At 43.9% G+C, this 25,280-nt stretch overlaps 2 protein-coding genes across 5 annotated transcripts in view; one reads left to right on the forward strand and one right to left on the reverse strand.

Annotated features, from left to right (window-relative positions):
• Osbpl1a (oxysterol binding protein like 1A) overlaps positions 1-10,234 on the forward strand; it is a 185,926-nt gene extending 175,692 nt beyond the window's left edge. Inside the window, 8 exon segments of the mRNA XM_038331129.2 lie at positions 986-1,093; positions 1,347-1,436; positions 1,645-1,771; positions 5,623-5,739; positions 6,242-6,365; positions 7,424-7,440; positions 7,442-7,515; positions 8,951-10,234. Of these exon segments, the coding sequence (XP_038187057.1) occupies positions 986-1,093; positions 1,347-1,436; positions 1,645-1,771; positions 5,623-5,739; positions 6,242-6,365; positions 7,424-7,440; positions 7,442-7,515; positions 8,951-9,053 (760 nt within the window). The 3' untranslated portion in view covers positions 9,054-10,234.
• Cabyr (calcium binding tyrosine phosphorylation regulated) lies at positions 10,227-22,604 on the reverse strand. Of its 4 annotated transcripts, XM_038331133.1 has the most exons (6): positions 21,131-22,598; positions 20,084-20,256; positions 19,928-19,981; positions 14,230-14,571; positions 10,914-11,516; positions 10,227-10,311 (listed from the first exon to the last, which is right to left on the reverse strand). In XM_038331133.1, the coding sequence occupies exons 2-5, from the start codon at positions 20,229-20,231 to the stop codon at positions 10,918-10,920; spliced, it is 1,143 nt and encodes a 380-aa protein (XP_038187061.1). In that variant the 5' UTR covers positions 20,232-20,256; positions 21,131-22,598; the 3' UTR covers positions 10,227-10,311; positions 10,914-10,917. The 4 variants fall into 4 exon arrangements, with proteins under 4 accessions (XP_038187061.1, XP_038187060.1, XP_038187059.1 ...); XM_038331132.1 differs by having other exon boundaries at positions 10,227-11,516; XM_038331131.1 differs by lacking the exon at positions 10,227-10,311 and having other exon boundaries at positions 11,386-11,516; positions 13,409-14,571; positions 22,562-22,604.
• Positions 22,605-25,280: the final 2,676 nt, after the last annotated feature.

Raw genomic sequence — 25,280 nt, forward strand, 5'->3', positions numbered from 1 at the left:
ATGGTGGGATATGCAGGAGTCTGATGCTGCCATGATGGAGGACACCCCTGGAGCCTTGGTCCAGTTGTGACGCTGATTCTTCCCAGTGACCTACAAATAGTTTCCATAAAGCTAAAGCAGAGACTCTGGGGGGTGGGGGTGGGGAGTGGTCCCCCATTTAAACCAAGAGCTCACTGATTGAGCTAATCTAATCTGCCAGCTTGCCCAGGGGATCCCTCAACTTCTGAATTCTAGGGTCGCAGGAAGGCCGTTCCCACCTGGCATTCCTGTGGGTGTTAGATGAAGACTCCCATGTGGACAGTACAGCTTAAGAGCCATCTCCACAAGGGGAGGGAGCGGCTCTGTAGGCATAAAAGAATTGATTCCAAATTGACATGGAAAAGCAAATGAACTTGAATACAGGTTGAATATTCCTTTTCATAAAGGTCTGGGAGACCGCTATTTCATATTTAGGAGACTTTGGATCTTGGAATGTCGTGTAACTTTTGCCAGTTGAATGAACATACTGTCTGAAAGTCCAAGATCCATAATGCTCTGGAATCAAAGGCCTTTTGATTTTCTTATCAGTACAAATGTTTGAGAGTTTGAACTTTTGAATTAGGGACATTCAACTTGTATATAGTTTATTTTTAAAACAATAAGAATGGGCAGGTAATACCTGTTTTACTGTGAGTTAGTACCAGTGTGGGGTGTGTATGCGTCCATACATGTGTGTGGCTACGTGTTTGAGTGTGTTTGTAGAGGCCAAAGGTCAGTCTATCAGATGTCTCTCTGACTGGAACCAGTGGGCTTCTGCTTCCGTTGCTATGGTTACAGGTGTGCTGGGGATTGAATTTGAGTCCTGGTGCTTGTTGCAGCAGGCATGTTACCACTGAGCCAGTTCCCAGCCTGATTTGTTGTTACAAATGACTCTTGAAGCAAGCTCGTTTTTTTAGACTAATTGATTCTTCTCAGCTACTTCTCTGGGTTTGGGGTTGTTTTGTAGACACAATGAAGCATACACGTGGACAAACCCCACCTGCTGTGTGCACAACATCATCGTGGGCAAACTCTGGATTGAGCAGTACGGCAATGTGGAGATCATAAACCACAAGTAAGACTCGCAGGCTCCCCATGTCTCTTCCTTTCACCAGTCTCTTCCAAAGGCTCCATGACCCAATGGGAGCAGCAGGGGTTCTGAGCGAGCAGCAGCCTTCCATTGTAATAGCACTGCTGATAGGAGACCTGTGGCTGCAGAGAATCTGTCAGCAGTGCTGCCCCCGGGAAGGCCCACCGCACACTGTTCACTGTTCTCAACTGCTTCCTTGGCATTGCACCATCATGTGAATTTAGCCTTTGTTTTGTAGGACCGGGGACAAATGTGTGTTGAATTTTAAGCCTTGTGGTCTTTTTGGCAAGGAATTGCACAAAGTTGAAGGCTACATACAAGATAAAAGGTAAGGTTTCTTTTTCAACATTGACTGCAAATGCTTATTCAGATGTTTGTGTTCAAGTGTGCTGCCTGATTAACTGACATTCGAATAACAGAAGTCTTCCGAAAGGAAATACCTGTTTCTCTAAAGGATGGGCTTATAAAAATATACAACAGTAGCTCCAGCACAGCGCAGGCTCGATTGGTAACTAAACAACAGTCTCTATCGGCAGCAAACGGAAACTCTGTGCTCTCTACGGGAAGTGGACTGAGTGCTTGTACAGTGTTGACCCTGCCACTTTTGACGCCTACAAAAAGAACGATAAGAAAACTACGGAAGAGAAGAAGAATAGCAAACAGGTGAGCACACTGAGGTGGTGCCGGCAGCTGGACTCTTGTATGTGTATGGGCCCTTCTGGAGCCGCCTGTGTGCTGCTAACACATGGCTGCTTCTCCTTGCATCCTGTGAATGAACCAAGAGCTGTCCTCCTTAGTGGCAAATGTTAAGCTTGAGCTGCTGGTGGCTGGTGCACACGATTAGTGTTGCTTTGGAAAGTTGGTCCCCATCTTGATGACACAGTGGTGTGTTTCCCTCCTGTTCTTGTGTGTTAGAGGTAGAAATGGTCCAAGTATATAGGCTCCGCTCAGGCGTTCTCAATCGCTGTATCACTGATGTTGGTGCCGTCAGTTCAGGCTGTTGTCCTTGCACTGTTCTCTTCACGCTGAATCTTATTTGTGGAACATTCTCATCCCAATCACCGATAAGAACAAGGCTGCTGCCTGCTACAGGCATGCTTTAGCATTCTGCTGACTTGTGTCTGCTTCCTGCAATCAGAGTTGCTATGAGCCAATGGGGACAGGAAATGCCCATTTGGAGCCTGCCCAGGAGAAGTGGGGACTCTGGGTTAAAAGCAATCTCTCATTTGTGAGCAGTGAGAGCTCAGATCATTTCTAACCCTTGATCTCTGGATGACACCTCTAAAATGGGTGTCTGAACAGCACCTCTTTGCTAGGTGAATGGAGGTGTTTGCTTGACTTCATGAAGGTCTCAGAACAGTCTATGCTCTAGGTGAGATTAATGACGTCCTCTTTGCTCCAGGTATGCCCCCGTCTACCAGCCAAGCATTGTCTGATAGCTCAGTAAACGTGCTGGCTGAATCCTGACCCCAGACTCACACCTATCAAATTATAAAGCTGGGCCTTGTCGATGTTTCTTTTTAAAGAATTCTTTTCATTAGCATACTAAGTGATGGGTTTTCTTTTGACATTTGTGTACATACATTTGCTCATATTTACTGTCTCATCACCCTCTTTCCTTCCTGTTTTCCTGTTCTCTTCTTGCCCTTCCTCCTAAATACTCACTTCTACTTTTCTGGTGTGCATGTGTGTAACCTGGACCGTCCACATGAGAGACCGTGTGCTAGCTGTCACAGTCCAGCTTATTTCATGACACATGACCACCACCGCTTCTGTTTGTCTCCTCATTAACTCTTAGACATACAAAGGTTTTTCTAAGAGACTGGTGGCACATTTATTCACTGTAACTTTGTAATTAGGAGCTAGCCTTGGGCCTGGGGGACAGTTTTAACGATTGGAGCACACAGCTCTGGTAAGTTCTAGCCTCCCTCAGCTGCGTGCGCATAATTCCTCCTATTCCTGCCTACATGCGCCTCCTCTGGGAGGTCCACCCGCTGCTCTTTGCAGGATACCTTAGTGGAATGAAGAAGGATACATCCCAGAGCCCCAAGTCACTGACCCAGACCGCATGGCCACAGCTCCACTAAGAGAAGGAACTTGGCAGAACAACTTCCTGAGTACACTTGTCATCCAGCCCTTACATAGTGTGGACAGCAAAGGACTCTGGCCAAACTCCAGAAACTACTCTTATATTCTGTTCTTTATAGAAAAGTAGCCTTTCCCTCGAGCTCTCCCCTGGTCTGCCTTCCCCTGCCCAGTGCAGCCTGTCCTGCTGCTGCTGCTGCTGTTCCTGTGCATGCTCCCGTGCTCTCGGGCAGCCTTTATTGGTGCCGTGCCTCTCTTGCTGTTGGTTCCACTGTGTATTCCCTGAATGTACCTCCACCAGAAGCTGTAGTTTTGTTAGCTGATGTGGAGGATCTCCCTGAACTTTCTAAATCTCGAGTTCTTTATGTTCTCCATTGTGATACTTGTTGGGTCCAGGGAAGTCGTGCAAAGATGGGGACAGATCACCAAAGTCTAATAAACCAGAAGCAAACTTAATTCCACAAACCAGATTCCAGGAAAATCAGAAGCAAACTTAAAAAATAAATAATAAACACCGCGGGGCACAGAAGCGTATCAGCTAACTGAGACCACACCCAGAGTTGGTGTTTGTTAGGCTGTGGCAAAAGGCCAGTTTCTGAACCCATCTTTTTATAGTAAGGGCACCAAGCATTAGGTCTGAACATCCATGGGTAACTATGCAGCTATCAAGAAACATGTTTCAGAGGAGATTACAGCGAAAGTCACTAATTGCAAGAAAACAGGTATCTTTAGCAATTAGTCAGAAAGGGACTGCTAGTAATACCAGAAGTTTAATAAATTAGAATTAATTGGTTCTTAGGCTGGGAACTTAGAAGATAGCGGAAAGCTTTTCACACTATCTCAAGGTAAAACTCAGATAGAGACTGCCATACTTTACAACCTCCATTGTCAGAGCTCATTCATTAGATGGTGTTTGTACCTTGTCCATTGTCTCTCCTGGTACCTCCAGGCAGTGTATACTGGAGCCCCATGCCTCCCCTTTGATGGCGCCAGTTTCCCATAACGGAGACAGTGCCTAACCCAGAGGTCACATATCTCTGTCTCCTAGAGGTTAACTCAGTTCACATTGCCGTTTATCAAGGATGGCCAGGATACTATTCTCAGTTTGCAGAGAGAAGCTCCTGCCTTGTAAATAGAACAGCCCGTTGTAAAATGGAATGACCTAGGCTGATGGAGCTTCTTACATGTCTGAGAAGATAGCTCACTGTGAATAATTGATCCTTGATCTGCTTAGAAAGCTGCTGACAGTCTGTTCTCTTTCCCCTGGACTTATAACTTTATATTTCTTTATTTCTACATTCTTATTCCTGGAATCTACATTTTTATTTTCTTATTCTTGACTCTTCAATACTAACAGCTTCCCCAGTTCAAATCAGTGGAGACTAAACATACAGAGTGAGGAGCTCTGGTTCACGGGAGGTAGGACTAGGAAAACACTGGTCTCCTTTTTGGCCTGATAGTTTTGTAAGGTCTCCTTTTTGTCAGCTGTTCTGAGGAACCCTACTGGTTCTTTGCCACTGATGAACGTAGCTAAGTGGCCTCGTATATAGTGTTTTGTTCTCACAGCTGTGTGTGCATTGACTTTTGCCTCTCTCCAGTGTAAATGTGTCGACTGTGCATTTCGAACTTTTTCAGTAAATACTTATCATTTGTATTGATTGATTGATTGATTGGTTGATTTTTCGAGACAGGGTTTCCCTGTAGTTTGTAGAGCCTGTCCTGGAACTAGCTCTTGTAGACCAGGCTGGCCTCGAACTCAGAGATCCGCCTGCCTCTGCCTCCCGAGTGCTGGGATTAAAGGCGTGCGCCACCGCTGCCCGGCTTTTATCATTTGTATTTAAAAGACTAGAAACTTTAGCGCTCTAGTAAAGAAGGATCATGGTAACAAGGCCTTGAATGCAAATATAAGAATTAGGATAAGGCTGAGAGTCATGGACACCCAGTGTTTGTCATCCATGACAGGAGAGGGGACAAACAGAGCATCCAGCAGCCCTGCAGTCTGTCTCTTGCTTCACCAGTGTTTGGATAAGCAGCTGTGGCCACCTTGTTCTGTGTGCTTTGCTGCTTAACTCCTTTCTGCTCTGGCCCCTGTTCCTCAGTTACTCAGGCTAGCCTGAGGCTGTCAGCTGCTTGCTGATTTGCATCTAGGGGCTTGCCAGTGGTGCTCTGGGGAGCCAGGAATGCTCTTTCCACTCTAGTGCAGGTGTGATCGACTACCAGCATAGGGTCCCTAGGAGCTAATGACACCTAAAGCTGAGCCCTTTCAGATCCTCATGCCCTGGACTGGGGCCCGCACATGCCCTGGCCTCTGTTTGACCTCCTAGGAAGCTGCTTTGTGACAAGGAGTCTCAGCTCCTCTGTGTATGCTGAGACATTGTTCAGTCTTCGGAACTCATAGTTGATATTTAAAACTTTGCCTGGCCTTCTAGACAAGTTCATCCGAGGAGTCTGATGAAATGCCAGTGCCAGATTCTGAGAGTGTCTTCATTATCCCTGGAAGTGTGCTCCTGTGGAGGATAGCCCCACGGCCTCCCAACTCCGCTCAGGTGAGTCTGGGCCCATTAAATACAGTAAGTAACTAGTTGACATCCAGCTTGCATGGTGGCCTTTCTCAGTCAGCTGAGCCTAAGCCTTTTTAATTTGGCTGCGGTCACCGCCCATATGTCTGTGTCACGTTCCCTCCTTAACCAGAGGGTGCTCTGTCAAGCTGGCAGGTGTGCTGGATGGCGCTTCACTGGGGGTCTCTCTAACAGAGTGGAGGTAAGACAAGCCCTGTGACACAGACTGATGCTACAAGTGGAGAGCCTCCAGCCCCAGCAGGACATGATTTTATTGACGGAAGCAGAGGGATGTTATATGCTACCCTGTGAGGTCTGCTGGGAGCCGAATGTCCACATGATAGTGCAGATGGAGGCCTTTGGCCGTCTCCTCTCAGAAAGGCTGACCGTACTGTGGCCATGGGAGGTGTCACTACCAGATTAGATGCGTTCTTTCAGGGCTTCCTAATTGGTCTTGGTAGGCGTTTTCTTGATTGCTTGTTTGTTTCAGATGTATAATTTTACCAGCTTCGCCATGGTGTTGAATGAAGTCGACAAGGAGATGGAGACTGTGATTCCCAAGACGGACTGCAGGCTGCGGCCTGACATCAGAGCCATGGAGAACGGAGAGATAGGTGAGGAGCCTGCCCTGGGGCAGGGCTTCTAGCTCCCTTCATCCTGGTCTCTGCTAGCATCATTGCAATACTCAGAGTTTTAGCTCCTTTTATGTTAAAATCCAGCAACTTTGGTTTTGAATTTGAAAATCTGAGCTCAGCCTTGCTTAAACTCAAACTCATTGCTTGAAAGGTGCTCCAGATGGAGTCCACTGCACTGCGTGTGGCTAGCGAAGACTTGGCCACTCTGAACTATAGTCTGCAGACTTCACTGTCTTTCCAAGTGCAGCTTGTGAGCCTCGTAAGGGTGCGGCTTCCTCCTCACTGACACATTTAATCATAAATTGTGAAACTTCTAATGATTCGGTCAATATAAAAAAGGGGCAGTTTCCCCTCCTGGGAAACAGCGAGGAAGAGCTTGCAGCTAGTCTAGTCTAGTCTTAGCATGCCTGGACAGCCTGGACAGTGTGTGTGCTAAGGTTGTTCAATTACTTAGGAATGGACTGAAGGAAATCTCTGAGGTCTTGCTCAGAATTTTCTATAATCTCACTTTTATTCAGTTTTTCTACTAAGTTTTCATTGAAGCATTTTAACCTAACATGTGTGGCCATAATAACATGCATGTTGTTTCTGGTAGAAGCAGAAGCTGCTGGGTGGCATTTGATCAAAGCACATTATACACATGTATGAAATTCTTACATAGTGAAAGATGAAAAAACAACAAAAGGAAATGACCGTCAGATGCCAACTTTTCCCAGTCTAGAGAACATTAATTCTTTTGTCTAACTTTAGTTGGTTCTGACGGTCGGTCATAGGGCTTCATACATACTAGGTAAATACACTACTGGGATATATCTCTAGCTCTCTGCTTTACTTTTTGAGAAAGGGTCTTATATAAGTTGCTCAAGCTGGCCTTGAACTTAGGATCCTCTGAATTTTCAAGTATCTAAGATTCCAGACATGTGCCACCATGTGATGCTACATACTAAAGGCCCACATGGACAGTGATGTCTGAAGTTACTCTTAGTGCCATGCCCGGCATTCTCAGCATAACGTGCTTTTCATTGGCCTTATTTTAGATCAAGCTAGTGAAGAAAAAAAAACGGCTTGAGGAAAAACAAAGAGCAGCCCGCAAAAACAGGTCCAAGTCAGAAGAGGACTGGAAGACAAGGTGCGTGCCCTGTTCTGTGTGGTTTGCCATCTAGTAGGCTGCTGTGTGAGTGACAGGCATATCAGACACTGAACCACAGAGCAAGGGTCCATAGCCCCGCTGATCTGCTCCAGGCCTCAGAGGAATACAGTATTCTAAGTGTTATAACCAAGAGTTGTGTTTGTGACAGAGGAAACGACTTGAGGAGTTATGGTTATAATGTTCTCACACAGTCATAACAGGGGAGATTAATTTATCAAATTTATCTTTTTTCCTTACCCAACATTCTTTCAGTATTGAAAAGGCAAAGTACAATCCAGAGTTAGATTTGAACATGAAAATACACATTTTTTTTGCTCACATCTATGAGTAAATTACAGGATCATTCATATTTGCATATATAATGCATCATTAATTTAGGTAGTGCCTTTTCTAAACACAAGGGGTTAGACGTGATGGAATTAGGGTTTAGAAAAAGTAATATTGTGGACAGTGTCAAATATCTGACTTTCGATTGGGCTAAGAGTTGTTTGGTAGTCTCCTGTTCTATTAGAGTCCCTGTAACCACTGCTCCATGACTCACTCATGTGTCAGAGCCAACATGGGCATAACTTTGCAAGCATTCCAGTAGACATGATAGTTGTTTGCATCTTACAAAAGAATCTACAGATGCTTTGGCAGCTTCTACCCCAAGTGTTTGGATTTACTCACATAATAGTTTTTGCCAAAGAATGAGTAAAGGATGTGTGGGTGTCAAGCACAGGCAAATGGCTGCTATGGTTGAGTAAAGGGGCAGGACCTAGGCACTCCCCACCTTCCTTCCTTGTGTGTACCCCAGGTCCCTAAACTCTGAAATACAGTGTAAAAGCTGCTCCAAGATGCTGGGCTGCTATGCATTGCTGAACCTGGTGTGGATGCTACATTTTTTGAGAGACAGGGAAATGATTGAGGCAGCTCACTGGATAATCAGGACAGCTTAAAATGAAAGCTAGATGTAGCCCAGGAATCCAAATTGAGCCCCTGTGAAGTCTGGACTGGGTTGATCTCACTACGGGTTATGTAGCATAGCGGAGAAGGGAGCCATAGCCTTTGCATCCACCAGCAGGTGGAGCTGCTCGATAGCTCACCTGGAAAACGGAGGGAGCATATGAACTCCGACTGCCCACCCTGCCTGCTGCAGGTATGTGTTCCCCATGGTGTCACAGAAGGCGGCCTCAAGGGTGATCACAAGTAGGACAACCCACTGCCAACTGCTGTAGACCGTAGCAACCTTTCCCTGAAGATGACCCTTTTGGAATAGTGTGGACATATATTCTCTGACTAGAAACACTGTCACTTCTTGAGGGTCTCTGAGGAAATACATGACACACAGGGCCAACTACTAGAAGTTAAACAACAGTGTTCCGTGGGTTCTGAGTCATTTGCTCTCTAAATTTTATCTTTTCTCATTGGACAGGTGGTTCCATCAAGGTCCTAACCCCTACAATGGAGCACAGGACTGGATTTACTCTGGCAGCTACTGGGACAGAAACTACTTCAATTTGCCTGATATTTATTAAAATGCAGAGAAGTCAAGGTGTTTGGCTAATCTACATAAGTCTTAAGCTTAAGTTTTAAAATTTTCCCTTGGTTTCTACTCCTAAATTTTCATTTCATCCCACAAGGTAGGGTGTGGTCGCATTGGTGAAGGTCATAGGGAAAGTAAGGCTCTTGGCTTCCTGCCTGCTTCCTTGGAGTACTGTTTATGTAAACCGAGCAGCTGCTGGAGGTGCTGTGTAGTCTAACATTCAGCTTTATGGGATTCTATAGTGATCCAAAAATCAAGTTGTCAATATTTTTATGCTATTATGCTTGAGTAGCTTAGGTATAGCTTTGAAATGTTTAAAATTCTTCTGTACAATGTTATGTGCTCAAATGTAAAGGTTGTCATTTTATAAAAACTAAATTGGTAAGATGACCTTTCAGGGAAATTAGTCCTCAATTTTACATTGCCACCTCTAAAATGGAGTAGAGGGGTGGGACAGAATCAGGAAATCCTGACTTGAAAATTCTAAACTGAAAAGGTATTTCCTTATCTTAGCACTCTGAATTTCCTTCCACACTCTGGGATCACTCTTAGAATTTACATGGATAAATTTTATGTTTGAACTGAAAAAAATCACAAAAATGCCCTAGAAATAGATTTTAATCAATACCATTACCTAATGACAAACCTTTAAGCTTCAACTTCCAGTGGCAGATGCCCCAGAGAAATTAAGCTGCACTTGTGTATTATAATCTCTATAAGAGGAGGCCTTGTGCATTTTGAGTTTGCAAGGTACTGGAGACCTACTGTACAGGAGCTTTGCCCCTTTAATTGGGGTAATCTCATAGTATTTATCCAACCAAATCCCAGACTGAGATACTTGCCCTAGAGGGCCTAGGTAGCTTCCACTAAGTTACTTTAATTGTATTAACGTTAACAAGTGTTATAATGATGCTAAATAAAAGCTTTAGACTATTGAAAAAAAGTGTGAATGCTTTCAGAATTTCAGCTGATATTGTAACCTAACACTCAAAAGATGTCTGTCTCTAGGGCCAGAGAGACTGCTGCCTCACTGATACTGTAAACAGAGTTACTGTGTTTATTATTTGAATTCCAGATATCCTGACTAGAAAAACTGTACATGGATGTGCTGGACAATGTGGGGTGGTTTGTACATCTAAGTTACTAAAGCAACAATACAAAGTGGTATGCTTGCAGGAAGTTTATTGATACAGTTCACATGGTGACAGACTCCACCTTGAATGCTGACTCAAACAGCATCATTTCAGCATCTGTTGAAGAGACATTGAACTGTTTAGATATATCATGAAATAAATCAAAAATATCCTAGCAGTTCCTGCTGAGACCACCATCAGGTTGTCATGATTACGTTCATGGCTACACAATTGAAATACCACCTCTCCAACCCCCCCAAATCACAGTGGCTTAACTGTTAGGAATCCATAGCTTCCCTTAGCCGCATGCCTGGCGGCACTATACATACATATAGTCTCCTCCACTCGAGTCCATGTTTTACTCGCCCACTGTCGATACCAAAGGAAGAGGCTCGACATTATGCCCAACTGAATAAAAAAAAGTCTAAAAATTCCAGTTAACCACAATTGAATAAAAAATTAGATAAAATTGTCAGAGCTGTTACTTCAGAATAATCTCTTATATGGACCTGTTTCTTAAACATTGATTATCCTCACTTTAAAGAATCTACCATATACTGAAAGGTGGCTGGGCATTCATTAGCAGCTCTGTAGTTGAAAGCCGAGCACATAAGCTTAAGTACACACCATTATTCTCAAGTGTTTGAATACCCAGCCCTTAAGTGCTGAAGGCTCTGCTGTGCTAAGGCCCACATGTCAAGGTAGGAAGGGTTACCTACTCTTTTAAGATTCTGCTCTGCGGACATGGGCAGTAGTCACAGTAATTTCGCCAGCAATACCGTAACTTCCAAAGGGAGTACGTTTGTCACCAGATCCTGAACTCTTTTTAGCTACATCTTCTACTGGGAAAGCAACAGAAAGAAAGACTGGGCTTTGCGGTCTGGGGCCATCTTGTCCACTTGTAGGAGGACTAGCATTCTGGGGGTTGGGGGCAGGTCTCTGGAATGTCTGATCTGCAGGAACAGCAATGGGCACTTGCACTGCAGCGTATCTCTTCAAGGCATCTGACTGTGACACCACAGTGTGTCCAGGAAGAGGCTTCCAATCCTGTGCTTCCTGGACATTGGAGCCTACTAAAATAAAAGGTGGGGCACTGGTCTTCTTGCTGTCATCCATCATCACATAGGTTGGAGAAGTGACTTTCGGTGGATTCTGCAGAAACTGTGGATCCTTAGGATTGGGTAAATAGAGGGTTGCTTGGGGAAAAGGCCCAAGTGCAGGTGGCGGTGATGGGCGACTTTGTTGATTCATATCAGTTAGACAATAAAGTGTCCACATATTAGAATATGGTGGTGGTTGTCCTGCTTCGCTTGTTGCTAGTGCTATAAAAAAAAAAATTGCAGGCATTAAAGGTTTGGTCTCTGTACCAGGCACTATGCACAGTCATGTCTTTGTAAATCTTTTTTTTTACATATAAATAAGCAACTGTAATAATATGTGCCATAAAGCATGCTATAGAGAGGACTACAGAAATTGTGCCTGGTAATGTGGAGGAACAGCATGATCCACAACAGTTGGAAAAGGAACCCAGAGCAATGGCAGGGACAGCAGAGGTGCGGCTCAAGAAGTAATTGTACTCTTAAGTGCCTGTTTCCAGACTCTTACACTGTTTTGGTTCTTTGAGACAAGGTATCATTGTGAGTCCAGGCTGGCCTTGACCTCTCAGTAGTCCTCCTGCCACAGCCTCCCAAGAGCTAGAAGTACCACGTGCCTAACAAGAATCTTAAGCTTCATATATGGCTTCCACATGGCACTCAGAAGAAAGTTAGCAAAACTTTTTATTTACCAAAAATAAACATCAACCATGTAAAGCCAATGAGAAATCATATAAGCACATCTGCATAGCAGTTTCTCTACCTAGTCAGACACTACATGTCACCTAATAATGTCTCTGGTCTTTTGACGGGCACTGCCGTCTCCCATCTTCAATCTGTTAGCTCATCTAGGAGTCAGATCCCAGAGAGCACTTATTTTAGCCAAGGCTGGGCACCAAAAAGCTGGTGGGAGAGCTAAAAAAGCCGTCCATCAGCTTATAGCAAGGGGTTCTATACTGCTGAGTGTGTCGGTTCACACTGTGCACACTAGGCCATCCATTGCACAGATTCAGTGATGCTTCTGATGGCTCAGACAAATCCTGTCCTCAAGATTACTAAAATACAATCCAAATCTTCAGTCTTTCCAGATGAGAGGGTCTAAGACCTCAAACTTGAGTTCTCTTGGCAACTTGTCCACTAAGGACAACTGTCCCTCAGTAACAGCTAAGTGCCTGAAAACAGTGACTCTGCTTGACGTGATGCTCAAGCCACAGAGACAAACCGGCCGCACAGGCTGTGAATGCAGCACTGCCCTCTGCCTTTCCAGCTGTAGCGAATCTGTCACACTGCCAGTCAGAATTTGGTTGCTAAACACCTGCTTTGGTAATATTCCTATATTATTCTAGTTTGAGTCAGAGTTAAGAATTTCTGCAAGAGGAATGGGAGCTTCTTTCATTAATGTCCCTTCAGATACCCAAGAAGGGCCACTGCAGTATCCATATAGGCAGAAGGGTAGGCAGACCACATGCCATAATTTGATGGAGATGGGGTTATAACGCTTATGTGTCAGGAGGGAAAGCAGCTGGAGTTAAAGCTTCCCAGAAAGCAGCTTGGCTTTGGTGTGCCTGGGGGTCCATGCATGGGAACTGCACACACTGTTTTCAGGTGTGCAGCCATTCTTTCTGCTGGTTCCCTGTGACACAGACGTTCCATCTAACCTGTCCTTTCTCCATCTGGCTGTGATGCTGCGCCCTCAGCCACAGGAAGGCCCAAGTAGGAGCAGTGTCTGAGCCGACATCCCAAACCTGCTTGCAGAGTTCTCCTGACTCAGTGCGAAAGCAGTCAGCCACACCACCATTTCTCTCATGTTTTAAATGCCACAGCCCAAATAAACGCAGTGTTCAGTTTTGCATTTTTCTAGTTACCATTTTGTAAACAGGTATTAAAAATCTAACAGTCTCATGTCTACAAATGTGTGCAAAAGCTCAATTCTTAGCTTTGACAGTGCCGTGTGATTTTCATAATTTTTAAGTACAACAAAGCCTTTAAGTAGGTATGGCATTTAAATAACCTGAAAATGGACTTTGGCCAGTCGGCAGAAGAGCCAACCTGTATGGTTACTGAATACAGATGTTACCTGAAACACAGTATATGGATGTGCAAGTATCTAATTTTCTTACCTGGCTTCATCAAACCTGTTCAGTTGCATCTTCCCCATCTGGTTGGATTTCAGGTTCAGTAAAGCCTCCTGGCGCAGGAGGGAAAGGGTCACCGGATGAATAGGGTGCGGCGTTCTCCCCTGACTCCTCCTGGCCAGGATTGTCAGGGTCTATGGTAACGATCTCCACTTCAAAGTGCAGAGAATTCTCAGAGGCTATTTTGACAAAGCCCTCTGCATCCAGGGGTTCTGCAGGTACCTCGGGCTGACCCTCTAAAGCACTGTCAGAGAGCAGAACTGTTGCTTCTGCCTCCATGTGTACTGAGGACTGGTGTTGGGAATTCTCCACCTGGACAATCTGCTGAGACTCTACAGATATCTTAGACATGCCTGAGGAAGTCTTGGTTTCTACAGGTTTAGGACTAACTGGTGGTGACTGCTCAATTTCTTTAAGACAAGCAACTTGGTCAGTAAACGGGATAACTACGTATCCCGGTATCTGCTCAACATAGACAACTCCTTCATTGACAGGCACACCGTTACATATGGATGGTACATGAACGGCTGATGTAACCTGAGTGTCAGGAGCTTCATCATAAGCAGGAGGTTCTTGTTCACCCTGCAAGGGGGCTGAGGAAGCCTTTGGTGGTTCAGCCTCAGAATTAGGACCCACAACTGCCTGAGCAGATGTTTGGCTCATAACCTGCACTGCTAACATCTCTCCAGAGCACACCAGAGGAGCAGACACCACGACTTCTTCATCACTCTCTGCGCTCAGTGAGTCCTGGGTACTTGTTGCCACGTCCACCATTAAAACTTCAGAATATGTGCATGGAACATTACCTAACATCTGTGCAGCAAACTGAGCTGGGTCGGCCGGCACATAGGCATACTCTGCAGAGACAGGTGCTGGAGGTGGTGAGGACGGTGGGGTGGTGGTCTTTGGTGTGGCTGGTTTGGAAGAAGGACCACAAACTCCTTCACTTGTCTCCTCAGGCTGGAGTTCAGCATGAACTGATGGAAACTGGGTGGTTTTGTTACTAAACAGTGGTCCAGCTACATTGTCCTCCTCTGTGTCTGTGGATTTTTCCATTCGTGTAGGTTCGCAGGAAACTGGAGGTGTTCTTCCCGGTTCTTTAACACATTCTTTCTTCTCCAGTGTCACTCCTTCTGCCCATTTCTCTACTAAAAAGTAACAGCTAGGTGAGCTAATCAGCAAACACTCCTCAAAATATTTTAAATAAAGCAACAGTAGGTTGAACTTTCAAATACCAGTCTACATTGATCTATGTGGAACATCTGCATTAGCATAGCTAATGGATCTGTAACAGCTCACATCCACCTAAACAATTCATTTCCTTAGAAATAAATGACCAGCATATATTACAGTGTAAAGCTAGTATTATACTACTCTAAGCTGATATTCAGTTCCTAAAAGAAAGGAAACTAGAACCCTCCTGGTCTGTTGTCACACCAAAAAGGGGGGGGGGGGAGTGACACTGAGGAGATGGGCCCAGCAGGTAAAGTGTGACTTGGCCTGGCCATATGAGAACTGGGCAGGATGACTGGATGTCACCTGAAATCCCAGTACTTGCGAGGCAGGGAGGCACAGGCAATCCTGAGAGTGTGTTAGCAAACTGGAGTTGGCAAGCTCTGGGTTCAGCGAGTGACCCTGCCTCAGTAAATAGTGGCGTGTGACCAGTGTCAATTTTGTGCCTCTCCATACATCCACATCCACACATTGCAGACATGCACATAGAACACAAAATGCGAGCAAAGGAAACACTAAAGACAGATGGGGGAAGCAAATTATTCCACAGTTTCAGTTGGTGTCATAACTTAGAGGGAACACGCAGATGCATTCCTCCATTTAGGAAAACCAGTGTGCAAAGTATGCAATGAACTTGTCATCTGGAGCACTGTGGTTTTCACATTAGGAAACATGATATACCTGCAGGTGACATGTCGTGAAGCCATGGCCATATTGACCCAGATGAAAAGAGAAACTCCTATGTCCATGAATGTAGCCATTGATGCTCAGTGCCCTAGAAAACCCCTTCTGAGGGTCAGCAGCCTCACCCTACTAACTGCCTTGCCTATTCCTCATTCAAAAAGCACAAAGTCAGCAGGGAGAGTGAGAAGTGATTGCTTCAGGTCAAAGGTTTGGAGATCCAGGCCTGGGAGCTGATCTGTAGCTACAGAACCTTAAGACCCTATTCTCAAAACCACAAGTATGTCGTCCATATGTTCACATTGCTTTCTAAAGGAAAGCGTCCTTCAGGGTTTCTACCCATGCTAGCTGCTAGTTTGTAAATTCAGTTAAACTGTCTAGTTCTGGACACAGATGGCCATACTAAATGCTCATGAAATGCTGAGAAAAGCCACAAAAAGAAAAACTACTAACATTCACCTCGCTTTTCTAAATATCTCTGCAGGACTCCCCTGCCCCAGTCCTCCCCATCTCTCATGCTAGGGATTCAATCTCAGACTTTGTATGTGCTAAGGAAGTACTCTACCACAGAGCATACAGCCCTTTAACACCGTCTTCCTACCAGCACACCTGATAGAATGATTCGCTTACATGTAAGACTCTGGTAGATGACAGTGCATAAAACTTAAATTCACTAGGAGATAAGTTAAGCATAAATATTATAGGGATAAAAGCAGAACTTAATAATGGTATTAATAAAAATGTTGAGAGTTTGGGCCTCGAGAGATGGCTCAGCAGCTTCCTGCTTTTCAGCATCCCAAGTTCTCTTCCCAGCATCCAGAAGCAAAACTGCCTGTAACTCTAGCTCTTGCAGATCCAGCCTTTGGGCGCCTGCACTCACACGTACATGCATGCGCACACACAGTTTTGAGTGATAATAAATTTTAAAAAATCTTCAGAGTTCACAAGTTCTGAGCCTAACTTGAATAAGCCTAACTTGGTAGTTACTCTTGTGCTTAGGATGCAGAGATAAAGCAATACTACTCTTGACAAGAAGATCATCATAAAATCATAACTTGGCTTGAGTTCAGACAGTTGAGGTCATAGTAAATTACCTGATTTCATAAAGAACAGTCTCCTTTCATCCCAGAGGTGTACCAGAGCTGACTCAGCCATGGCAGGGGCCAGGAAGAAAAGGCCGCCATTCTCTAGTGAGACGGTAACAGCTACATAGTAACTACTAAATGTGGCCCAGGAGGTTGGACTTGTGCCTCCAAACTCACAAGTCTGTTATGACTGACAAGTATTTTTCTGCAGGCCTCAAAAGAATGACGGAGATGGGATAGCATGCCACAAAAGGAACCTATCCTAACACCAGTGGTCACTTGGCCCAAGACAAATACCATGATGACCATGGATACAACCATGACCATTCTGAAGACACTAAACTCTGGAAAACTGGAAGGTGGGAGTGGTGAACTTGGCTCTCATGTCTAGCTCTCTCCTTCCATTACCAACTGTGCATGGCAAGCCGATTAACCTCTTCTGGTTCTCAACACCTACCAAAAATGGTTTCTAGAAAAAAATCCCAGAAAGAAATTTCAACAGGTAAATGACACACGCAGCGAACGTTCCTCTCTGCACGCTCTCCACACGTACTGGGAACACACAGAAATGATTGATGCTGGGCAGACAAACCACCACTGGGAAGAACTGGAGAACAGAACATCTTCACTGACCAGCCTTCATGAAACACATGCTCCCATCTGACAGCAGTGAGGTAGGTGAACTAGGGAACACCTCAACAGCTAGCTCTTGTACACATACCAACGTCTAATGCCTGCTGCTGTCTTTAGTTGATGCTGCCTCACACTGGAGAGACTGAAAGAACAGAGTAAGGGTCAATTGACTTAAGTCTTCCTAGAGAGGTTCATTTTCACAGACACTGAAAGCCTGAGATGGCCTCTGTCTTTGAGATTAACCAGCAATGTATGTAGGACTATTTTAGGTGCCACCTCTACATTTAAACCTAGGATTCACACAAGGCAAGTTGTACTTGGATGAATGACACATGGCTAGATTTATTTGTATCTGTCTTAAGAATGGCAGAGAATTGAACCAGTCAGCAGAAAGGAAGCTATCATTCAGGAGAGGAGATCTAATGCATGTCTGTCTATAGGAGGACCCAGATTGCTGGATGCAGTCTGTCTAGGAAGAAGCCATTTGTGGTGACGAGGGGAAATGAGCCAACTGCATTCTGGTCATACTTTCATATTGCCTCATGATGCCTCCAATCAGCATGACGAGCAATGTTACCACTGTCTTACTTCCTAAAAGGCAGTCTGTTTTTATAACCACACTGTGAACTTCCTTTCAGTTTATCTGTATGCTGTGCCTATTTGTTGACATCTGTAGTTATTTGAAGAGATAAACAGCCATATCTCCTTAATTCCATCAAAAGTATGGCTGGCCTACAAATTTTGTTATTCTATTACTCCATATTAATTTTAAAAATTGAGATGCAAAAATATTAACCTACATGTTATTAATCAAAATCCACATGCTAAAATGAATGGTGGATAAAATCTTAAATAAATAATCTCAAAATGCTGTCAGGTAGTATCTTCCACCATAAAAACCAGTTTTGCCATTATGAAATAGGGTAAGCCTGCACATTCACAGTATTTTCTAATGTAGCTCTCGCTTTGAACACAGAAACACAAAAACCTTGACTGAGAAACTAGGATCATGGATATAGAAAGCAATGTTCTTGTGCTTGGTATGTATACGCGGCAAAGATTATATAAGCAAATCCCACAGCTTATAGCTTCTCATGGTTAGTTAATGTCATCAGGTGCTTGCAAGAAAGCAGCTAGACTAGACAATACAATATTCCAGAAATATTGTACACCTCATTCTCTGCCCCTTCAAATGCCTATGTTTCCTATTTTTAATCTTGATTTCCTGTTTTGGGTGTATTTTAACAAAAATGACATGATTTGGAGCATGAAGCAAAGGTCCTACCAAGCCTAATGACCTGAGTTTGGTTCCCAGGGCTCAATGAACAAAGAATATTGACTCGCAAAAGTTGTCCGCTGATCTACACGTGTGCCATAGCATGCACATACGCATAACACACACACACACACACACACACACACACACATAAACGTAAGAAAATGAGAAAGAACCTGACAGAGATGCTGAAGAGATGGCTCAGTGATTAAGAGAGCTCATTGCTCTTGCTGAGGACCCGGGTTTAGTTCCCAGCATCTGCATGGTGTCTTAGGACTAACTGCCAGTTCCAGGGGATCCAGCACCCTCTTCTGGATTCTGCAGAAGGTGGCGTCTGTATGTATGTATGCATCACTACAAGTATGCAGGAAAACACTCATCCACATAAATCTAAAAAGAATATGATTTTTTTAAATGACAGTTTAAGGGTGGCTGGGAACTACTCTCAAGTCATCCAAAAGCTGTTGTTGGTCAGCCAATATGGTAAGAACTATGCTGCTCCTTCCTACGGCGGCCAGGGATCCTTTACCTCTTCACAAAATCCTGTAAGAAGCTTTTCCTCACCATTCTTTTAGATGCATCCTTTACCAAATTTCATCTTTTTAAACTATCTAAATGTTTCATTTGTATAAATTTTGCCTTTTCCTACAACTCTTCTGTTGCTATTCGGTCATCTCTGTTTCATGCTGTCAACATTCAGTTTACAAATGAAAAACAACTTTCTTGAAGCATATGTGTGTTACTATGTCACGGTGCCTGAGACATGGAGAAAAGTACCGCTTCATAAACATCTACTCTTAGCAGGGCATGTGGCAGCGACGGCTGATCTCTGTAGACTGGACTTACAAGTAAGAGGATGTTTTATTTCCTTGCAACAGCGGGTTTTCCCCTACCCTTCATGCTTAAGCCTACACTGAAACCTCCAGCTCTACTTCACTGATATATATCTTGAGTGTTCTTTATCAGAAATGCCTAGAAGCTGATATATCAGATTTTGAGGGTTTTAAAAACTATTTTAGAATATTTGCATAGCCTATTAGTAGAGAATCCCTAATCTGAAACCCAGGAATGTGAAATACTCTAAGCCAGAGACTTAAATCGTTGTGTTCACTTTCATTTTGGATTTTGGAGCATGTTTAATAATTGATGGTAACCTGCACAGCTTTACAGAACACCACATTACAATTACTATGAAGTACAGTTCTCTTAAAGTCCGCTGTACTTCCCTAAAAGTGTGCAGGTAGGGAGCGTGTGAGTCATAGTCATCTGCACTGTTCTAGACACCATGTATTTTCATTACTAAGAAGTGGAATCTTGTGCTCCAGGACGGACCCCAAGGCCTCGTGTGTGCTTTGCAAGAGCTCTACAACCTGGATTTTCAGCCCTGAGTACTCGTCCTGCAACACACCTATTTTTAAGATGTAAAACCTTCTAAACTGGAAATCCTGATGTTAAAATAAGCCAGACATGACTTAGTAAAAATACAGAGCAGCAGTATGATTACTCAGACATAAAACACTGGTGTGCTTGATGAGAATCCGTGTGCTGCCAAGTGTGCGATGACCGCTGCTGAGACAGCATCTCGGCGGCACTTACCTTTCATCTGATGAAACTGTTTAATCAGATCTTTTATATCCAAAGATGAATTCCCTGAGTGAATGAATGAATAAAGGCAGGAAGTCAAATAGAGACATTTTCCAATTTAAAATGGCTTTGCAAAGCAACAAATACAGAAGCTAAAGCAATACAAACCTTCTCTAAACACAATGAGTTCTTTAAAATAAACTGCTGCAAACTGGGTGATGTTTGTTGGGTTGGTTTTGAGAACGGCCCTGCTGACTCCCTCAAGCAGAGTCTTGAGGCCATAGGGTACAACAAGTCTGGGCTTTGAAGAAATCATTTTGGCAGGATGTCTGTAATTTCAACTATAAGGAAAAGGAACAAAATCTTACACTGTTCATGACATTGAATTTTCTTATGATTTAGTTGGGGTTCCTAAAACCAAATCTATTAAAATTATTAGTTTTACTTCTCATCTGTATTTATTCTGGTAACATGGGATGCAATTTTTGGTAATTATTTACAAAATAAACCCGCTACCACCAGCTTACTATGCACAAGCAAGCAATACAGCACTCATTAAGTGGGCCATGGAGTTGGCTCATCAAATGAAAGTGCTTTCCCACAGACCTGAGGATTTGAGCTTAATCCCTGTATCCCACAAGCAGCAGGAGAGAATAAATGCTAGCTAGAGATTGGTCCTTTAACCTCCACAAGTGGCATGCATGCACATGCACACATACATACACAAAGACTCTTCCCCTCCTTTCCTCCCTCCCTCCCTCCCCCCCCTCTCGGAAATGGCCTGCCAAGATTAAAAGAATGATACATTTTATGTTCAAATAAGACACATAAAATCCAATTAATATTTCAATTAAGCACATGTATTTCCAAATAATGCTCAGATATAGACAATAATTTTGTACAGTGTTGCAAAACTATTTCTACAAGAAAATTACATTTTTCTAATATATTCCTAGACACATTTCCTACATTCTAGTCCACAAGTTTTGCTTTGTTTCTCTTTGGTATTGAGATTTGAACCCAGGGCTTTCCATAATACCAGGCAAGCACTCTACCACTGAGTTATTTTTTAATGTTATGTCTATCTGTGGGACTATGCCATACCCATTAATATAGAGTTATTTCCTTAATCAAATTACCACCCCCCTTCAGATTCAGCTGACCAAGAACTCTCTCTGTAGACTAGCCTGGCCTCGAATTCAGAGATCTACTTACCATTGCCTCCTGAGTGTTTGGGCCACCATATCCATTCCCTTGATGACTGTCAAGTGGTACCTTGAGTGTTATATAAGCTACTAGAGGTTGTCCCAGCTTTTGACATTGGGTTGTTATATACAAACATGTTGGGTTACACTCATAGCTATCCTAAGACAGGCCACAAGTTGGACACATCTAGACCTATAATTCTCATGGGTTGAGTTTGTCAGCCCAAACTGTGTGTTCACTCTTAAACATGGAACCTTGCAAATATGTTTTAAAAACTGAATTTTTTTAGTAAGGGAAAGACAATCACAGTGCTGCCAACTAGTCTTTTGCTTTCCTAAATATGGATATTTAATTGGGTCCTGAGCTACCAAGGAGCCACCAGATAGGAAAGAGGAGCTAACATGATTCAGACTTTGAGTTTTTTTTTTTTTTTTAAATCAGTTGCTTTGGGGAAATCACAGCTGTTCTAGACACAAGTACCTAAGAATGCTTCCCATGGATACTGATAATGAGCAGACCACTTTGACAATGAATCATACCCTAACACCTTAAATGTTTCATGGGACTAAGTGGCATGGTTTAGTTGTAGCAATATCTCAAGGGCCAACTTTTAATAAAAACACAATATGCCACAGCAAAATGTTTTTATTTAGAAGCACCTTTCACATTCTTACCAAAACAAGTTTTGACCCAAGCAAAACTTTTGAGACTACAATTAAATGTTTGGTCATCAGGTGCATTACCTAAATTAAATGTTTGGTCCCTTACTCATCAGGTGCGTTACCGAATTAATTCATCTTTTGGGGCAAATGCAGCTTTACTATGCTAAATGGCAGTGATCTGCAACACATAAGCATACGCACATAAATATACATATGTATATATGCTTTTGGTTTCATTTTCAAATAAACATCCCAGGGCAGTTTTCAAAGTGAGTGGCAGGCGGGCAAAATGGCAGATACAGCACCCATCCTTAGGTAATTAATACTACCAACCATGCGGCAGCAGTGAGATGGTGCTAGTACCAGGTCTCGGGTTTAGGAACACTTGAAAGCCAGGGGTGTGACTTTCCCTAGGAACGATCTTGACTGAGAAAAGGCGGGGGCAGCAGCGATGGGGCATCAGACCTCTCACCAACCCAGCTGACAGAGGGCTGTTCAAAAGTGAGAGCTTAGTTGCTCTTCATTTTTCAGAAGCCCTCGCCAGGAGGGACCTTTCTAGAAAGGCTCATCTTCTGGACTTTGCCCCTCTGACACTACCGGGGTGGGACATGGCGGCCCTTTGTCCGCGGATTTCGGGGCCATCGACGGCGCACTCCGCGCCACACTCGGCCGCGGGACTCCCGCCCGACCACCGTCTTCCCCTCCGCGCGGCCTCCCGCCGCTCTCGGCCCACTGCCTTCCGGGCTCAGCCGGCGCCGGTGCGCCAGGCTAGGCCCACCTTCTCTCCGGCTTCAAAAAAGCTTCCTCTTTGCCCCCTCGCCGGCGGCTCCTGTGCTAGAGCGCGAGGCCCGCCCACTATTTATACCCCTACGTGCGTCATGTGTGCGTCACAGAGCCCCGCCCCCTTATTGGGGCCCACCGGAAGAGGCAAGGCTTCGACCGACCTAGCCAATGAGGAACCGGAGGACAAAGGCCAGGATGGAGTGAGCCGGAGAAGTCGTCTTTTGCCTTTTGACCCTCCTGCGGCCGGAGCTGGCACGCTCTGACGCTGGGGCTTCGGCTCCATGTTTGATCACTGGACCAGTGGCTGAGAATGCGGCTCATTTGCCAGAGGCCCTGGACTCAGTCCCCAGCACCTCAGAAGACAGGGCCTGCAGGTGCTTGCAAAACCTCTTGGCATGTATTAAAGGGCCCCAGGAGTTTGCACCAACACAGATGCTAAGCTGGCAGGGAGACTCCACCACTGTGACTGACCTGATATCCCCACCAGGCATAGGCACTGACTTGAAACTGGGCTTTGTTCTGTGACTTCTGAGGTGGTTTATGTCATTCTGTGTAATCTGGATTAATGTTTCTGGGCGTGGTCACTCATGTTTGGTTCAGAATAAACCTTCCTACTGTCTTTATGGCAGGAGCTGTTTGTTGTAAGTTCCACCCAAACAAGCAAGACCATACCACACAATGGCACAAATGTGTCTTCATAGATGTAAGGGCAAATTTGAATGCTTGCCACTACTATGATTTGCTTAAATCAACTACAAGAGTTTACACAGCAAAGTATGTGTGTGTGTTAAAACTCAGATAGACTTCGGCATTTAATTTTACTTGGCAGAAATAGAAAAAGTGCAAAATCAGTAATTAATTGGTTTATAAATTCTGTAATAATATTTTACTCTTCTGTGACAGCTGAAAGTTATAATTTACTCAAAAAACTTATCTACCATACATTAAAATAAATATACCTAACTCTATAAAAATAAAAATCTTAACTACATCTTCCAGAAAAGTACATAATACATTGTCATCACTAGACCATGCCTCCAAGTCTGCCAGATTACAAAAATGTATTTAGCATAAATAAAATATTCATTCTCTCATCAAAGGTACAATTTAATACAAAAATATGTTTGACATTTACACACTGGAATGTCCATTGGAGAGCCTATGGCATAGGACAGTTTGAAACTGGAAATCTCAATAGCAGAAATATAAACAATTTTAATCTATAAATTTATTTAATTTGAAAGTATGGGACTTTGTGTATCCTTTGAATATAGAATAACAGCTTTAAAAAGTTTTGAACTAAGCATTTGAAGAAGACAAAGTAAAGCAAAACTTCATGACTCAGAAGGTTCTGTGATCCTGACAGAACCATCTTCCACACACTATAGGCAAGAGAATTTTTGGTAATGGCCATAATTTTAAAATGTATGATAGTCTTCTCTCTAGTTACCAGGTTCCAGTATTTGAGACCATCAGTTTCTCTTCAGACCCGCGCCCTGCTCCGAGCTTCTTGGATGTACTCGACTACCGAATGCAGGCTTACGTCTTCACTCCACACGAGGCCCACATCAGGATGTCAAAATGAACAGTTCAGCAATAGTCTAATGACAAGGGGCCGACATGGGGCTAAGGGACAGATGATGGTACAGAAACATCAGTGAGGAAGGACTTCGATCAAAGACACTGCTTCCTCAAATAAGACTGAAAGGTGTTTGCAGTGTTGTGGGACCCAGGCCTCTGCAACACCACTAAAGGAACCCCACCACTAAAGGACACCCCACCACAAAGGACACCCTACCACTAAGGGACACCCCACCACTAAAGGACACCCCACCACTAAAGGACACACTACCACTAAAGGACACCCTACCACTAAAGGACACGCCACCACTAAAGGACACCCCACCATTCAGTGCCATATTAGGAACCCCCATCCTTCCAAGTCAGATTAAGTAAAATGAAACCTGATAATATTTTTGCTGATATGTTTCTGTTTTACTTCCTAAGTATTAAAATATTGATATCACAAGCCGGGTGTGATGGTGTCCCACACCTTTAATACCAGCACTGGGGAGGCAGAAATAGGCGGATCTCTGTGGGCTTGAGGCCAGACTGATCTACAGAGCGAGCTCCAGGACAATCAGGCTACAAAGAGAAACCTTGTCTTGAAAAACAAACGAAAAATTGGTATCAGACAAACTTGTGATTTACACAGGAGGATATGTAAATGAATTATATTCTAAAGTGAAAACCTTGAGTTCAATGAAAATTTAGAAACCTTAAGACAACTGAGTTGAACTACTGCAAAGATTCTTAAAAGTGACAGGTATTTATTCAAAACCATAGCTGTGCTGGGCACAGAGGGAAGCAACTCGTCAGTGAAGTTCAGCAGTGAAGGGTTAAAACATACCTGCGAGTTCTTTTCATCATACCCAACAATCTGAGGTAGGAGAGGAGTGATGAAGCCCTGCAACATTCAACCCTGCGCTGCATCACCAGCCAATACCCTAACATCCAAACCTGCACGCATGCTACAATGCCTTTGTGAGGTATTCGCTAAAGCCATCTTCTCAACCTTCCTAAAGCTGCAATCCTTTAACACACTTCCTCATGCTGTGGTGACCTCAACCATAAAATGATTTTGTGGCTCTTCATAACGGTAATCTTGCTGCTGTTAGGAATCAGAATGGAAATATCCCATATGCAGCGTTGTT

This window comes from Arvicola amphibius, chromosome 5 (assembly GCF_903992535.2).
Source record: "Arvicola amphibius chromosome 5, mArvAmp1.2, whole genome shotgun sequence".
Taxonomy (NCBI): Eukaryota; Metazoa; Chordata; class Mammalia; order Rodentia; family Cricetidae; genus Arvicola; species Arvicola amphibius.

Excerpts from the sequence above, each read along its gene's own strand:
- Cabyr (XM_038331131.1), bottom strand. The coding sequence starts at position 20,231 with ATGATTTCTTCAAAGCCCAGACTTGTTGTACCCTATGGCCTCAAGACT. Across the intron at positions 19,982-20,083 it reads ACTCATTGTGTTTAGAGAAG|GGAATTCATCTTTGGATATA; the intron begins GTTTGTATTGCT and ends TCATTCACTCAG. Across the intron at positions 14,572-19,927 it reads ACAGTTTCATCAGATGAAAG|TAGAGAAATGGGCAGAAGGA; the intron begins GTAAGTGCCGCC and ends GTTACTTTTTAG.